The following is a 17,452-nucleotide window of genomic DNA, read 5'->3' as shown; positions in this document are numbered from 1 at the left end:
ATTGATAAAGAAGTCTTTGACAACTTGAAAAACAGCACGCAACAATCACCATGCTGAAGGAACAGGCAGGAGGTAACACAGTGGACCTTAAAACTGCACAATCCTGATGAGAGGTTTGCTTTACAGCCGTAGACAGACATGATTTCCCATCTGCTCGCTTCATGCAAAGGGACACCCTAACCTGAACCTCAAAAGCAGCGCAAGTGGAACCACTGAATTTAGCTTTTAATTTGAGTTGCACTGCTTACGGTTAAATAAGAACATGGTGTGTGTCACTCGCAGTAGATTTGTGAAAGAAGATGATGTCCCTTTTAAAAGACAAACGTAAGTATAACGTCCACATTTACTGTTTAATTTAGTAAACAGGTTCATCAATATTTCTGATACATGCCGACAGTGTAAATGTGTTAATTCCACATACAGAGACAGCGCTGTATGTTATGAACGCTGTGGAGTATATTTGAACAGAAGTAATCACCCAGCTTATCAAATGTGTTCGTCTTAGACTTTGCATTAACCTCTATTTTCACAAGATTAATTAAGTACCTAGTAACACATTTTTCATTCAAATTCAAAAGGGTGGGGGCCGCTATCCGTCTCACATACGCACGCCATGCTCAAACACATACAGCTGCACACACACGATTCATTATCACGCTGGTGAGTCAACACAGTAATGCACGAGTGGAGCTGAAGTTCACCCACTTTGCATTAGATTAATCGTCAGGACGTTAATCGATTCGGTGTAACGTCAACATTTTGAAGTAGAGCACCGCTAACATATGTGCATGTATGTAGCAAACATTAGGATAATTGTTGCCTTAGAACACACATGAATCCCACCATGTCAAATATCACTGATGTGTGTGCGTCCAGCCACTGTATAACATTAGGATAATTGTAGCACATTAACTCATCCGCCATTTGTCACCATTCAGTGGATTAGTCAGGTCATTATGAAAACGACGTCTGTCAGCCACTTTATCAGGCATTCATTAAAGTGATTTGTCACTGTACTTTGTCGGCCAGGACAAGATATATTTATGTTTATGTTTTCATCCTTTAAGTCGGGAGTGTTTTCATTTGTTATGACTGAGTAGAGCAGAAAAAAAAAAAAAAAAAATCAAATCTGCATGGAGTCGAATTGAGATCACCCCGAAGCGTGTTGATTTTAATATCGTTGCATGGGTTCAAAAACACATCTCATCCCCTCTTCCTCTTCCATACTGCCTCCTCCCAAACATACACGCTGAGCTACGGTAACGTACAGGCGCGGCGTCGCCAACCCTGCCGTGACGTGATGTCACCCATGTTAGAAAACACGGCTCACACTGACAGGGATCCCTCCGTCACTTTGTCCGCTCTTGTCTTTGATTCGCTCTGATTAAAGGAGCCATTTATTTTCTAACGTGCCATTATCTGAAGGCTTTGATTACAGAGCCGCGTCATTGTCATTTTGATTAAAGCTGCAATTTCCTTTACCAGCTTTTGTTCAGAATATGACGGGGCTTCCAGCGAAACGCCTCGACGTCGAATGTATGTGAGTGACAGAGAGAGGGAAAGATTAAGTTTCTTATGAACAAATGGGCTGTTGTTGAAATCACTTTCCCCTGTCTCTCTCTCTCTCTCTCTCTCTCGCGCTCTCTCTCTCTCTCTCTCTCTCTCTCTCTCTCTCTCTCTCTCTCTCTCTCTCTCTCTCTCTCTCTCTCTCCCTCTCCGGCTGTCTCGCTGTCCGTGTCCATCATTTTAAAATTTGCTTTGCCTTGGTAACTTTCTTTTCTACTGTACTCTTCTCTCTCTCAGCACTGTGAGGGAGAAGAATCTGACTTTTTTTTGTTTGTTTGTTTGTTTGTTTGTTTTAATTCCTTCGCCAGGTCTGGTTTATTTTCCACTTTATCCAGTCTGTTCTCTGATTTTTCTTCTCTTTTCTGTATTCTGTTTTCCTCCGCAGTGAAGCGATCAGTAGATTTTAAATCGCGGGGCGTTAAATTATTCCCTGGCAAAGACTCCAGCAACAAGTTTTCAATATGTGAGTTCACATCTTAATGTCACTGTGGCTAATGAACTAACGTGTGATGACTTGGTGTGGCTTGGATTGGCTTTGTTTTTAGCTTTAGCCTTTTTTTTTTTTTGCTCTTTTTTGCTCCAAAAGGCTGCTAATTTCAACACTTTTGTGCCTCTGTTTACTGAATCACAGTAACACCTTGCGTAACCTTTCAAGGCGACCCGGGCTAGCATCAGCTCACAAAGGCCTGGTGCTGGATCCGGTGACTGACATGTTAAAATGTGACATTATTGGAGACACAAACGTGCTGAAAATGCCACAGCCTTTATAAGAGCATGCTTTTGCACCCTGCTTGACTGCTGTGTTTCTGTTGTTTGATGTTTTGTGTATGTCTTTTCGTCATGGTGTCTCGGTTTATGCATGCTTCTTCATGCCTTGCTTTGATATATTTAATCATAGCTTGTTCTGATAAGCTTAATCATGGTTTGTTTTGGCTTGCTTTGGGCTTGTTCAGGGAATGTGAATCAGCTGTTGTAATATTGTTTACCGCCCCCCCCTCCTGCCTCTTCTCCTTTATTTCCTCATCCTTCTCTCCTCTTCTCTTCTCTTCACACACCTCTATTTTTGTAGACTTTTACACACAAGCCATTTAAGGCATTTATTAAGTTTAAAAGGCTGATGGTAAATTTGTAAAACTAACGTGTCTCTCCAGTTACTCACATCTCGATTTAAGTTTTAGAGTATGGTGATCTTTAACCTCACAGTTGGTTGCAAATGAAAACACTGTTGTGGGTTTATTATCTTTAGTCATAATACTAAAATCCGGGGCCCTTAATAAGTCCAGAGAAGCTCCCTGCTAATGAACCACATTTTCCTTTAACTTTGTGAAATTAAAATTGGAAGAATAAGTCACTTTAGACACTCTTTAATACCCTGAGGTGAAATTATCAAGTATAAGGGTGCATAAGTCAGTTGATGCACTGTAATGCAGAAATGGCCACATGAATATCATTTCATCATGTTCAAAGCCTTTTCAACACCATAGAGAGAACATGTACAAAAGCTTGAAAATGTCCAAATAAAACAGCACCTCGGTTACTGAAATTCACTTGAAATGGACACATTTTAGGGTTTTTTTTACATCAGACTCCCTCTTTCTCTCTCTCTTCATTGTCTCTTTATTATGCCTCTTCTATTCTCCCCCAGTCTGTATTACACATACATAAACGCACACACCACCACACATTAAACTCACGCCGTGATGGTATTTAAGTAGTTGTAGCTTTCCCACCTACTTTCACCTCAGACAGCTCACACAGATTTTGCACACCCAGAGGTTCATACTCACGCATCAATACTGATCATTCACACGTGCCCCTGCAAGGACATACACGCATGCATCTCTGCAAAGACACGCACACACATATTAACTACATACAGATAAGTAGACTCTGTCCATTTTGTCTTTGGTTTGCATGCTTGCTGATGATGCATTATTAAACATTTCGGATTTCGCCGCTTGTTTTCCTTGTTTGCTTGTCCACTTTGTGTGTGTGTCTGTGTGTGTGTTTATGTGTGAATCTTCAATACTGTATGAGCTGAGCTGAGCACACAGCCCATCGCAGACCTGACGGTTTCCTGACAGGTTGGAGAGTCATGGTTGAGGTTTGATTCTACAGATGTGAATTTGTATGTTAATTAGTTTGGCTCTGATTGGTTCAGATGTTAATTTGCTCTGCTCTGACTTGTTTAACTCTTCAGTGAAGCACAAAACCCGCGTCTGTGTGTCCGTCCCTGCCTTTGTACATGTCTATGTGTCTGTGTGTGTGTTTTTGTCGACGTGCGCGCATGTATATGTGTGTCAGTATGTGGCTTGTGTAGGTTTTAATGTGTGTGAGTGTGTGTTCACAGTACTGATACTGTAACCAGTCCCTCTGTTCTGGTGTTAATAGTCCAGATGGTCAAATTAGCCGCTCCAACAAAGCAACAAACTATTTACTCTAACAAATACACACACGTACACACATACACACACCAACCACCTGCTGGGTTTGTTGATATGGACTCAACATGTACATGCATTTTAGTTGGACAGCCCAAACAGCCTGGGTGGGAAGGAGATAAAAATTGCACTTTATCAGTTTATCAATATTTGTTTTGCAACTAGCGCCAGAACAACATGTGAATAAATACTTAAGTCAATAAAATTTCAGCTTATTTCTAAGCTTCTGTGGCGAAACAGGAAAAATCTGACACATAATCAGCACCTTCTTTAAATTATATATAGAAAAAACAACAACTGGAAAATGGGAGTCAGAGATGAGAGTGAAAATCAAAAATACAATTTGCATCTTAACAACATGAATTTGTTTATTTTACTGACTTTCTGCAAACTCAGCAGCTCAATTCTGTTTTGTTTCTTCGCTCTCTATCAGTGACATCACTTGTTTGAGCTGTGCCTTGTTAAGATGAGGTGAACAGTGACTTTGAGTTGAAACTGATCAGGTGACAGGATGCAGAAAGGACGTAAGGATATCGCACTCTTCATTCAAATAACAGTACAAACAGAATGGCGTTTCCCTTTCATCTGAATATCCAGGCATTTGAATATCAAAATACACCACGGGCTGTTTTGTTTGCTGTATAGCTGGAGTAAATAAGCACACCAAGACCGTTTTGTCCCTCGAGTAATATTCACACCACACATTAGGACGAAAAGGACGAACTGGTGACTGAAATAAAACATAAAAATCCTCCGAATGGCCTGATTTTACTTTCACTGGTGTGAATGAAAGATGAAGGGAACTCAAGGATTATTCAAATAATTTTACTCCTACCCTGATCCCATTATGGAATAAGAGAAACCCCATTACGTGGGGCCCTGAATTAAGTAAAAATAGGTCATCAACGCGCTCATTAAGCTCATTACTACTATTACTACTATGCTTTTGTTGTGTATCACATGAAGCATCCCTCTCAGTCTGAGAAGAAACTACCACAGGAAGAAAATGTCTCAGTGCACAACGTGTTTTGAATTGGAAAAGTTCTGAAATGGAAAGCTCCCGAATTGGAATAGAGTTGTTTGTGTTTTGCATTCTTTCACGTACCTGACAGCTATGTTTCCTTGGCTTTCCCCGGGAAGAGCTTTTAGCCTCGCATTCACACACAGCACAAACACTCTTCCACACACTGTCCGTTGCTCAAAGTTAACCCAGCAGCTGTGTCTCTTGAAAGTTTTAAAACTTTTAAATGCTCGAGAGAGAGAGAGAGAGAGAGAGAGAGAGAGAGAAAAGACTGAATGGTTGAAGCTTATGGAAATATAAATTCTATACTGGAGTGTCTTTTGAGGAAAGCCTGGGAAGTATAGCTATGGGGTTATTTATATGGAAAAGGAGGCAGGGGAGACCGAGCGACAGGGAAAGATTAAGAAACCAAGCAAGCAAGACAGGAAAAAAGACAGAAAAGGGGCAAAAGTAGAAAAACAAAGGCATGAAAAGCTACATACATTTACTGTCAGCAGCAGTGTTGTAATTAGAGACAGTAGAGATGCATCATGTCAGACGCGTGTTTGTTGCGATGTCGCAGTCTCGAACGTATTTGCACAGCTCTTCCTGTTGTCTCTGCTCTACCACTGTGATGTTTGGAGTGTTTCTGTCAAGATTAGCTCTTTCTGTTTCTGCGAGAATTAAGATGGTATCTGGAGTGCCGTGTCGTCTGCCTGTCTGTCTGCCTAACCGTCTAACCTGTCCTTCCCTCTGTGTCCTGGTTTCCACCTGTTTCCCGCTGCCTCTAAGTGTCGAAGCAGGCGGGTTTCCAAAAGCTTAACGAAAAGTGGAGAGCTGGAAATTACCTGGACAAGTCTTGTGCTGAACGCTGTCAATACAATGACACGCAGACAGTTTTAGAGCCGCGCAAGGCTGCACTCAAGCAGTTCTGTGCCGTTGACTTGGCTCCGCAGTTTACATCCAAATCACAATGTATGCTTATTCATAATAACTTTATTCTCAGCACATGAGGCATAAAAATATGAATCTGCATCCAGATGAATTCAAAGGGAGAGTCTGCTTGCTGCATCCAGTATACCTTTCTGTGCCTCTTTCTAACCCACCTGCCCCTGGCTCTCCACCTGTCTGTCTCTCTGTGTAGTAAATGAAGGTGGTGTGAGACAGGCGTCTAACTCCTGCCCCGACCCTGGAGAGCCAGAGAATGGAAAACGCCATGGCAATGATTTCAGGTACACAATCATGCACATGCAGACTTTAAGTGGCACCTATGCATACACACACATATTATTCCAGTTTTTTCTGTATTTCTGTCTTTCTGTCTGACCATTGTGTGTGATTATATGTGTGTGTGTTTGTAGCATTGGCAGTGAGGTGCAGTTCAGTTGCGGCGAAGACTATGTTCTTCAAGGCAGTAAAACCATCAGCTGCCAGAGAGTGGCTGAAGTCTTCGCAGCGTGGAGTGACCACAGGCCAGTCTGTAAAGGTAAGAAACAGCTCTCAACGCACAGCTGCACAGGCAGACAAATTACTGACACCACAGTAACAGACACAGATGGAGAAAGCGGCTGCGATCACAGATGTAATGAAGGTAAGAAAAGACTCAAGCACAGTCCCCATGTGCACTGCCTCAAAACATTGCCAGCGTGCTGCTTTGGCCTCTCCTCAGCATGAGGTTGTGTTGATCAGGGCTGAATTTATAGTAGAAAAATTCCCAATTCAGTTTCAAGCCCCCTGGCTATGAAATTATGAAACAAAACACCCCATAATCCAATGTTTGGAGTGTGGTGCCTCACCAACATGCTGCGGTTGTACGCTTTCACCAGGGGAGTTATGATAATGATCGCTCAGGACCTAAAATTACACCCTCTCACATAAAATTGCATAGAAATTGCAATTTGCAAAACAACTTTAAAGTAACACAATATCTGTAATGTGCTCATAAATACAGTTTCTAGTGGTGTAATTCAACGTTGTTTTGATCTGTGCTGATGCAAAATGTAACCACCATAGTGTGAAGCACAGTTGTGCTGCTGCTGGTACTTTCAAAAGTAATAATTCCCCAAATCTTGATGCCAAAGTAGTGCGTTTTTAAATCAACCTTACCCCCTCTCATTTTTTTTTGCTGATCCGAAAAATGATCCAAACCATGACTCAAAAGCACAGCACGATCCAAACAGTCAGCTTTGTGATCCGTCGCACTTCCACCAGTCAAAAGTGATGTTTTATCTACAGAGTCAAATGTGTGTTTTTCTTCATTTCTCTAAGTGTTCTGATAATTAGCACATTTCAAACATCCATTCTTCAGCTTGCTTTACTGGCTCTGGTTCACATCTGCCACCATTTCAGTCTCAAACTCGCAACCCACACACACACGCACACATATGCACATACACAGAGGGAGTGAGACAGAGGGAGAGAGAGGGCGTCTGTCATGTTAAATGCCAAAGTCGTTTGTCATGTCCCCGCTCACTAGGCTTCAAACTGTGGCTGGAGACACATACTTTAACATAAAAACCAATATTCACCGGGTGTGGGTCTGTGTGTATGTACGAGAGAGAGAAAGAATAAGAGTGAGGTGCTTCAGCGCCCACACTGACGAATAATCACTGAGATATAGAGCTGAAAGGGAGAAAGTAAGATGGAAAGTATGGACGGAGAAAATGATGGCACGGGAGCACAAGACGAGGAAGGAAAGGCTGAAAAATGTCTTTGTGAAAGTAAACCTCACTTGATCCATCACAAGACATTAGCATTTAAACACTGGATAGGAAAAAAATAGTAATTTAAAACAGATTTAAACTGTAACTCATAGATAGAAATTTTAAATTGAACTATAGGCAGCTTTCCTGTTTTAATCTTACTGTAGGTTGAACCTTAATAACACACTGGATCCAGCCAGAACTGGATGAGGATTTTGTGGCATTACTACTTCTTTCAATTGGCTCTTTTCCACAGGGAGGTCAAAGTGCAAGGTCAGGTGCAGAGTATCACCCTGGGTGTCCGTAGGGACTCAATACCTTGCCCGGGGACGCCTGAGCAGGGCAAATGCTGGTCGGCTATTGGTTCTGCACTCTTGCCCTTTGGATAAAGGACACAGTCTAACCACAAGCCTCGACTGCTACCTGGGGTTTCTGTAGTGAACCAGGCACACAAGGGGACTGACCTTCATTAAGCTTTTTGTTAGCATGACAGCACACATCCTTGTAAGCAGGCAGGATATAACCTGGCCAGCACAGTAAGGATATGGCTGTGTCACCTGGACTCTGTATGGTCTGCCAATCAACCTTATTATCCAACTCATTATCACAGATATTATAGCACTGATTCCCTTTTACTGGCTCTTTTAGATTGTTAATGGCTGTTAGGGATTCATCGCCACTAAACACTTTATAATGAACAATTAAATATAGCTACTGACATTAAGCCAATCAAGTCTTACATTTACCTGCGTGCGATGATGGGCTAAGCCTCCCCAAAGGGAGACTGCCAATGACATTATAAGTCACGGATGTTGTCCCCTGAAGCAGCGGATGGTTGAAAAGAATGACCTCTATCACTGGAGAACAGAGCCATCAGACCATCAGTCAGCAGGGATCTGTGAAGGAAAAGCGTGTGAGCCGGGTTAGCCTCTTTCACCGAGCTAAAGTAGCAGCAGGTGTGCATTGTTAAAGCTCTGCCGAATCTAAAACACAGTCGCTGGTATTCCCAGCACGGCCGGCTGTTCAGTGAGCAACTTCTTGACAAAGCCATGACAAAGTGCACCATCCTGCTCCGTGGTTGTTGCTAAGTAACTAGTGATTCTGTGCTAGTTGATCTTTGTTATTTTAAGCATCTCACAATGGAGGGCACTGTTACTCCAGCTGCACAAACTCAGTCCATGCTCCCCTTCGCTAAAAGGCAAACAGTAGGAAGAGCTATATTTATCTTTCACAGTTCACGACATGATCTCTGACACATCTACCTACAACCATGAATGCTATTTATCCACAAATCATACTTGCTCAAGCATTAATATTGCTGGGATAGAAGACGATATTTTTCCTGCTTACTACTCTGTCATTGCTATGCAGTATCTCCCTGTCCTACTTCGGTGAAACAGAAAGACATCCATCTTCAAAACTCCCAGAAATCCCTGGATAAACACACCGAGGTTGCTTGAAGGACAAGATACATGTAATACTGGAATCGCACCTTTTTGACAACAAATGCTGAGGCTTTATTTGAGCTATATGCCAGGATCACTCAAAAGAGAAAGCAGGAAAGTAAACCCACAGTAGTATGCAACTGTAAACATTGCAAATATGAAACAGGGTGTTTTGGTGGGGCTGGCTTAGTGGAGAGACGACTCCTCTATTTTTAAACCTATTCACAAAAATGTGTTTCCCCCAAGGGACAAAAATACAATATTGAAATTCTAAAAGTAAAAATGCCTCCGAGGCAAGACAGAAAGGCTAGTCTAAAGCTAATAGACTGTGAGTACAATCAGCTTCCCTGTTGTCGAGAAGTGGTTTATGGCTCTTATCATTAATTTAATAAGTTTTGTACTTTCTACCTTCTTTGCCAGGCACCCTCTTTTACCAGTAAGCAACCAGGATATAACGTTGTTGAGATGATGTCGAATCAAGAAGCGTAGGCATTTATTTAGGAATATGACACATGTGGCTCCATTACAAGTCATTTAATGATGCAAGACAGAAATACCAATTAGGCTACTACTGCAGTAAGTTATAGTAAAATTAAATGTTTTCAATATTCTTGTCAGTCGACTGCACTTGTGTTTACTGAAGGGTATACTCCAAAGGATGTGAGCCTGTGTGGCCTGCCACTCCAGTGTGTCGTAAAACACGTAAGGTTTGAGTACATATTTTGATAGAAAATTTAATTAAGGTACACTGTTTGAAGAGGCAGTGTGTGCCGGTGGAAATGCCAGTGTCATTTCATTTTGAAGTATGTAGGCCAACAAAAAAAAAAAATTGTGCCGCATCTGCACAAACAGAGCCTGATCTGCGCCCTTCCATCCACCCTGGCACAAGCGTGTTCATTTTAAGCCACGAAATTACCAGTCAGGCGCAAGGGTGCGTTTCCGTGCCACTGTTTGCTCCTCCACTGGCTTTGTGTGTGCATGGGAATAAATACGATTTTGGGCCTGGAGTTCAACAGGTAAGCTTGTGTGAGAGAGCAGATCAGCTGTGGTTATGGTTTACTATGTTTACATTTGATTTTACGTGAGAAAACATTGTGTTCTCGAAAGTATATTGTCCTTATTTGGCCTGCTTTGTTTCATCCTGTTGAACAAAACTGGAATGAGAGAAAGGCTGTGTCTAGCTTAACACAGCTCAAATGTGACCTTTACATCCAGACCAGCCAATAGCTAAAGTGGAAGCTCATGAATAACATTGAAAGAGAGGCAATCTGTCGGGAAGCATCAAGCCAGCTGACTTATTAAAGGGTCACTTCTGTCAAAACACTTAAATACAGCTAAACTGGAACATTAGAGAGAAAATAAAGTAAATGTATCTTGAAAATTTGCCCTTTACATCACAACAGTGAAGCAATAGAAAGAGACACATAAAGATTTAAAAAAAAGAGAAAAAGAGAGGGGGACAGAGTGGTAATCACTTTATTAGATACAATAAAACAATTACAAAGCTAAATAAAAATAAACTACCAAAACATCCATCAAATCAAAATGTCCTTCTGTCCACTCCTACAACACTTGATGAGAGAGAGAGAGAGAGGGAGAGAGAGAGAGAAACAGAGAGAGAGAGAGTCCATGTGGCACCTTGATTAATGGACAGATGGCAAGGCCACTGAGCCAGCTCTCTCTCTGTCTGTCTGTATGTGTGTGTGTGAACTCCAGGGGAGTTCAGCTGATCTGCCTGACTATGCCGACGCAACGAAAGGTTGCTGCATGTCAACCCGACACACACACATACACACACACACACACACACACACACACACACACACACACACACACACACACGTACATGCACATATGCTGACTTCTAACAGGAAAGAAAGAAAGAAGGGGAGAGGAAAGACACTCTAATGTTTGGCTGCTGTACAAAACCCACACTAAATGACTCTGTAGGTGTGTTTGTGTGTGTGTGTGTGTGTGCATGCATCCATTAAAGCTCAAACCAGGGCGAGGGCCATTGGAACGCTGTGTGCCAGCTTAATGATGTCATCAATCACTCTCCATGTCCATTGGTCAATCTATCTGCCCCTGTAGGCAGACTGTTAAAAACAGCCAGTTCGGCCTTCCTGCAGAAGCCTCTGATCCCTAATCTGACTCAGCGCTGTTACCCAACGCTCAGCGTGATCGCATGAACTTTACAAAAAGTTAGCTGAAGTGCGTTTGACTCATGTTGGATTTCGGACATTGTGATATTCATCCAAACTCATATTTGCTGACTTGTTGGGACCATCAAAAACCTGTCAAACACACTCCAGACAAGGTGTATCTGTAATTAAAAATGAACATGATAACCTGACAGGTAATATTTGTATCCTTGTTATCAACACAAAAATAGTATCCCTTCCTGACAAACTGATGATTTGAGGTTTTCATTTTAGCTTACCTGTCTAGTTGGTTACACATCATTCTTGTCAAAGTTACTTTAATAAGAATTTTCCTTTTATGGGGATGTTCCTTTAATAATTAATTTACTTTAATCAAGAGGTGCCTTTTGATGAAAAAATTACCGTCACAAGGAAGTTAGCCATTTTTAAAAACCACCTCAGACTCAGCTTGTAGGCATTTTATGAAGGACGGGCAGATTATATACAATATCATCAAGGCACGGTAATGATTGATTCATGAGTTTAGAAGCTTCTAAGATGCTACAGTCTATTCACTGATAGCTGGAATGTCTACCAACATGATAAAGTTGACTTGATAGAGGACCTAAACCAAACCAGTAGTCATGTTTTTTCTAAAATGTGCAATGAGATTTAGTTCAACATTCAAAAGTTCAGCAGCTTCCCAACCAACACTGGGACCAAAGATGTATTTGCACCAAAAGGACATTGCTGCTCCAGTAAAAGGCCATTTTAAATCTGCCACTGAATTGTGCGCTTTTGAAAACTCATCCACATGATTCGATTTTATTTTCTATTTGATTTACCTCCCCCACAATTCTGTTCATGCTCTCTGGTTGGGGTGCAGGGTCAGGCATGTAATCTGGAACCGGTAGGGGTTAAGTGTCCTTGGTATGCCTCGGCAGGTATTGCTGCATGGATGATTGAACCTGAGCCCTCCACTGGGGGGACGACTCACTAACCGCAAAAGGCCATCCTGCTGAGAAAGCAGGAGTTATAGACCTTGAGTCCGACTGAAGGAAACACTTATGAGTTTCTGCCATGTGCAAAAACAGAACCGAGTCAAAACATTGAGAAGTGAACAGCGATAAAACTCCAACTCAAAAAAACATTTCTCCCAGCAACCTTCCCAGTGCCTGTGGGGTGCATCAGCTATGCTCTGAAGCCATAAAACAAAACTTTGGAGAACTGTGAGCAAGGGCATTGGAGCTACAGCGCAGGCTTTGGCAACGTGATCCTCGCCTTAAACATCATTTAATTTTGGTGCGCAGCCCAACGATTGTGACGTGAATATGCATGTTTGTGTTTGTGTGTGTGTGTGTGTTAGAGTGAGAGAGAGGGAGGGAAAGTGAGAGTCCTGGGGGAATCCAGGCGATCTGGATATGTAAGCTGAAAAAGGGATGTGTTGTTACACACACACACACACACACACACACACACACACACACACACACACACACACTCACTCACTGCGGTTCCTGTCGAAAGCTTTCAGTCAGTCTCGCTTGTGATTCCAACAATATGCTTTTAGTACCAGATAGACCTCATCAAAATTTTTAATTTGATCTAGAATTCATTATCTCTTCAATGATAGTGTGGCCCTTTTGGCTTCAAGCCCCTCTATACTGTGTGCCAGTATAAATAATGATGAGAGGGAGAGAAAGAGATACAGACAGAGGCTGTCACACCGAGTGAGACAACCCTTATGAAAAAGTCCCGCGTTCACAATCTTACCTAACGCTGCACACTATGTTAATATTACTAACAGTGCATCACATGAGGAATATGAAGGGTATCATATTAGTGACGAACCAACAGAGAATTAGCACCCAGCTGTGCACCTCAGTGGATTATTTTGTCGTCTTTTTCTCATTAGTTTGGCTTTCCGGCACGCAAACTCATCTCTCATCAACCAGTTTGTAAACCCGCTGTGTGCTACGTGCCCAGCACTAAACTGCAGACAGACGATTTTAGCAGTTTGTCAGAAATGATAGTGGAGTATTCTGTAGCTAAAGAGCCAGGTATGTTTCTTTAAGTGTGGTGGAAGCCAAAACAGAGCGAAAAGAAGCAGAAATATTACACTTATAAGCATCGGGCTATCATAGAAAAAGCTCCTAAGGAATGCTAATGTGAGCTACATGTGTAAACAGGCAACTGCTGCTTCGAGGTAACAAGATACTCAAGCCGTTACCAAGAGAATACAAAAGGTCACTTCATCTTATTACTTTCAATGTATGAGATCAGGGGTGCCGTGCCATCATGCACAGATCACGTCTTGACAACTGTAACAACTTATTAAATCTGAAAATGTCACATCGAGGAGTGGCCTTCATTGATCGACGCATCAGAAGTTAACATGGTGTCATAATAACTTACATCATCAATCTTTAGCAGCATGCGGGTGCTTGGAAGCAAATCTTTAGTCTCTTCAGCGATTCTCATTGGAGCGCACACGATAGTGCGCTTAATTAACTGTGCCATAGTTAGTTGTGTGTGTTCATAGAAGCGCGGGGTCACAGTCAACAGGTGTCTGTAGGCGATGATGGGGGGACGGGCTTGCAAGTCTCACAGCAAACAGGATGACCTGAATAATGTCTTAACCTCTTCCATTATAATTGTCATTTCATTTGCGCAGCTGCTGGCTAAAGCAGAGAAAAGTCTTTTCCTCACGCCAAATTAACTCGTTAATGCATAAAATGGAAATGCTCGACTCAAAACTGCGAGTAAATGCAGGACTTGTGTAAATACACTGTGTTACAATCGACCCCTGATGAGAAACACAGAGGTAAAGCAAGACTGAGCGCGAGGACTGCGTACTGTGGCTGAAGACAGGGGGAATGAAAGTTGCAGAGAGAGAGACGGACAGAGAGACAGACAGATGCAGGAGGAGACGGATGACGCTGAATATAAATTATGAGATGTTAGCTCCTCTGGTAATTCTGGTGATAACTCTCTCCGCACTATCGCTGTTGCAACACCGTGCCCACTCTGCTGTTGGCACAGCGATGGGCCGGCCATTCGTTCTGGCCACGCTGATTGAGCTGTCAGCGCACACACATACACACGCTGTTACAACGACGCGCACGCTCTTTCTGAGACGCACAGATAAATCATTGCTCACGTGCAACTCACACACACACACACACACACTCACGCACGCTCTTCATCTCTATGTATCAGTTTATAAATTGCAGTGAGCTTTGCACAAGAGAAGGTCAGCTGAAGATGCATTGAGAATTAGAGAAACAAGCATCAACTGGGTTCAGTCAGGGGGAACTCAGGCAGCGATCCAGAAGACAGCGAGACAGGGAAACACAGACACGCACACTGAGAGATAGACAGGAGAGATATAGGGTTGTCTCCGAGGGGTCTTGTACTTGTTCTGACACTCTTACAGCACCTCACGGACACGCCCCATTACACACACAAAGAAACACACACAAACACACTGTGGCATGATTCTTTTACTCGTCCCTTGCCTGCATTGTAAGTCACACGAGCAGCCGGGAGTGTGTTGTTATGAATCATGTGTGCATGGTGAGTATGATTGAGTTATGTATGGCTGCGTGCCCTTGCGAGTGTTCTTATATATTTTCACACCCGCGTCTGCTCTCACGCCGTTAATTGTGCGTGCGTGCATCGTATGTGTGACTGCATATGCAACATGCGCCTGTTTGTCAAATGTGACCGCCCATGCTTATGTGCTTTTGTTTGGTGTGTGTTTGTGTGTACGTGCGGGTGTTAACTGTACGTGTTCCTGCGGCCTGCCGCTGAACAAACTAATTAAGGAACAAACACTGCTTCAAACCAACCAGAAAATTACCTCCCAACTCTAACAGGACGACCCAAGGACAGACAAGCGGGTTCTCTATCACATCCAGTCAGAGCACACGGGCTAATAAAGGCTTGGTTGGTTTATCGAACAACTAGCATGTGTCATTTTTAACACCCCACTGAGTGTCGCTTCAGAGTTAGTGTTTGTGTGACTTTACAGCACAAGTGTTGACATATAGTAATGGATGCTCCTATGGATTCACATAGAGAAGCACCGCTCAGACTGCATAGTTACACCACTGCTAAACCAAATCAAGCTTAATTACTCAAGAAGACAAAAGTGATCCGTTACATCATCCCGTGATGTCTAATTTGAGATGTATATTGTCCACCATGTCTTACTTCTTTTTAAGATAAAAATGTAATTATTACCCCACTAGTAGTTGGAAGTTGTTGACTTTCAATAGATCTTGAGAGCAAATTGCTGGTGAGTATCTCTCAAGTCAATACTAGCTAATCCTGTGGTATTTCACAGCCAATAGCCTCCAATTAAGAACTGCTATTGAGGGAGATGTCACTGACAGTATCAATAACATCTTTCTGACCTTCTGTTCCTCTTCCTGTTCTCGCCTGCACTTGAGTCTTCTCTTCTCTCGCTCCTCTTCTCGTCTCTTTCTGCCACCACACTCTTAGCGTTGTACTAGTGTCACTTTTAATTGTTTGTACCGCGCTGCCACCGTGATCCACAGCTGGCAGCCTTGCATAATAACAAGGACATGAAGCTATTTGTGAGAATCTCAGGCTAAGCATCACCAACACTGTTAATTCATAAAGGTAATCTTTCTCTCAGTTGCTAATGCTACTGCTAACTCTAATTGCAACCAATGACGTTATGTTTCCTCTGTTCACAGTGAAGACGTGTGGCAGTAATCTTCAAGGGCCGTCGGGAACTTTTACATCTCCTAACTTCCCAATTCAATATGAGAGCAACGCGCAGTGTGTGTGGATAATTACTGCTTCAAATCCCAATAAGGTAAACCTATTTCTTTCTCCTCCTCCCTCTATGTGTCTCTGTCTCTGTCTGTCAAACAAACTCTCAAATTCAAATTGCTGCTGGTCTTGAACATGCATTGCTATTAATCAGTTTGCAACTAAGTAGAATATGACTGTTTGTTTCTTTAAATCATAGTCAATTGTCAAGATGAGCCAATCATTAACTTACTTTTAATGGAAAGCAAGTCTTTTAAAATAGGTCAGATTTGAGATATACTCATTGGCGGGTGGATCTGTACCATGGAGAAAATGCTTGGTGTATGCACAGAGTTGATATTCTGCATGTAGGCGGTAATCTCATTACTCCCCGCAAACACATAAAAGTTTTGGGGCTGAAGATAATAACTTCCACTAAAAGGGGATCTTGAAGCCTACAGGTGAATGATGGGGTGGGAGTGGAGCTTGTGAAATGTTAAATAAACAGGAGCAGCATTGGCAGCGCAAGAGCGGGGAGTGCGTGTCATCCTAAAGCCTGCCTTAATGTAAAAGGGGTGTTTGATATACAGTTTGCTGCAGTGACACAGTAAGTGTGCCTGAACTAGCTCGCAGGCCTTCCTCTCCTTGAATTTTATGCATTCAGTGTAATTTTTAATTGATATAGCACAGCGCTTCTTACAGGCATTTACAAAGTTAGTTTAGCTGCATCTTTACATAATTGAAATGTCTTGATAATAATTCATGCAGGAGGTGCCATAAATGATCTGCAAGTGAGAGCATATCAGTGTCTAATTCTGTGTGATTGGTTAATCCTGCAAAAGGGCGCACGATAGGCTGGAGGTTAGATGGATAGCCGCGATTGGTCGTTTTATGTCCCAGGAGAAGTCTGATTGGTATTCAGGAGACAACTTCTTATTCCACACAGGGTCACTGTGGTGACCGCTCTGTCGTCAATGGCAACACCTGCGTCAGCACCACGGGGACGCACATGCACACAGACACGCTTTTACATACATGCGTAGCTTTTTTCAACACCCGCGTAAATACACACACACACACACACACACACACACACACACTTTGATGCTTTGCACTTGCTCAAAAACCTTTGTTTCTCTCCCTTTTTCTCCTCCTCCTCTCACACACAACTCTCTCTGTCACTGCCCAAGGCCTGCGGTTTATGGCCTAGAGCAATACATCCTCTGTTGAAGGCTACAATGTGTATGTGACTGTTGAAGGCTGTAGTAATAATGCCCCTCTGTCTGCACCCTGTGGGGTGCATGCGTGGATTTGTGTGTGTGTGTATATGTGCATGCCTGTGTGCAATAAGTAGAAACTGAAAGTGCATGTATTA

The 17,452-nt window shown here is 42.5% G+C and overlaps 1 protein-coding gene across 5 annotated transcripts in view; it reads left to right on the top strand.

Moving 5' to 3' along the window:
- LOC143335403 (CUB and sushi domain-containing protein 3-like) overlaps positions 1-17,452 on the top strand; it is a 318,991-nt gene that overhangs the window by 198,833 nt on the left and 102,706 nt on the right. For all 5 annotated transcript variants that reach the window (XM_076754808.1, XM_076754807.1, XM_076754806.1 and 2 more), the window contains exons 8-11: positions 1,952-2,029; positions 6,152-6,239; positions 6,369-6,493; positions 16,020-16,141. In XM_076754808.1, the coding sequence (XP_076610923.1) occupies positions 1,952-2,029; positions 6,152-6,239; positions 6,369-6,493; positions 16,020-16,141 (413 nt within the window). The remainder of the gene's footprint in view (positions 1-1,951; positions 2,030-6,151; positions 6,240-6,368; positions 6,494-16,019; positions 16,142-17,452) is intronic.

The sequence above is a fragment of the Chaetodon auriga genome, chromosome 17 (assembly GCF_051107435.1).
Source record: "Chaetodon auriga isolate fChaAug3 chromosome 17, fChaAug3.hap1, whole genome shotgun sequence".
NCBI classification, from domain to species: Eukaryota; Metazoa; Chordata; class Actinopteri; order Chaetodontiformes; family Chaetodontidae; genus Chaetodon; species Chaetodon auriga.
The sequence above is the reverse complement of the archived record's forward strand: the minus strand, read 5'-3'. Positions and strand labels throughout refer to the sequence as shown.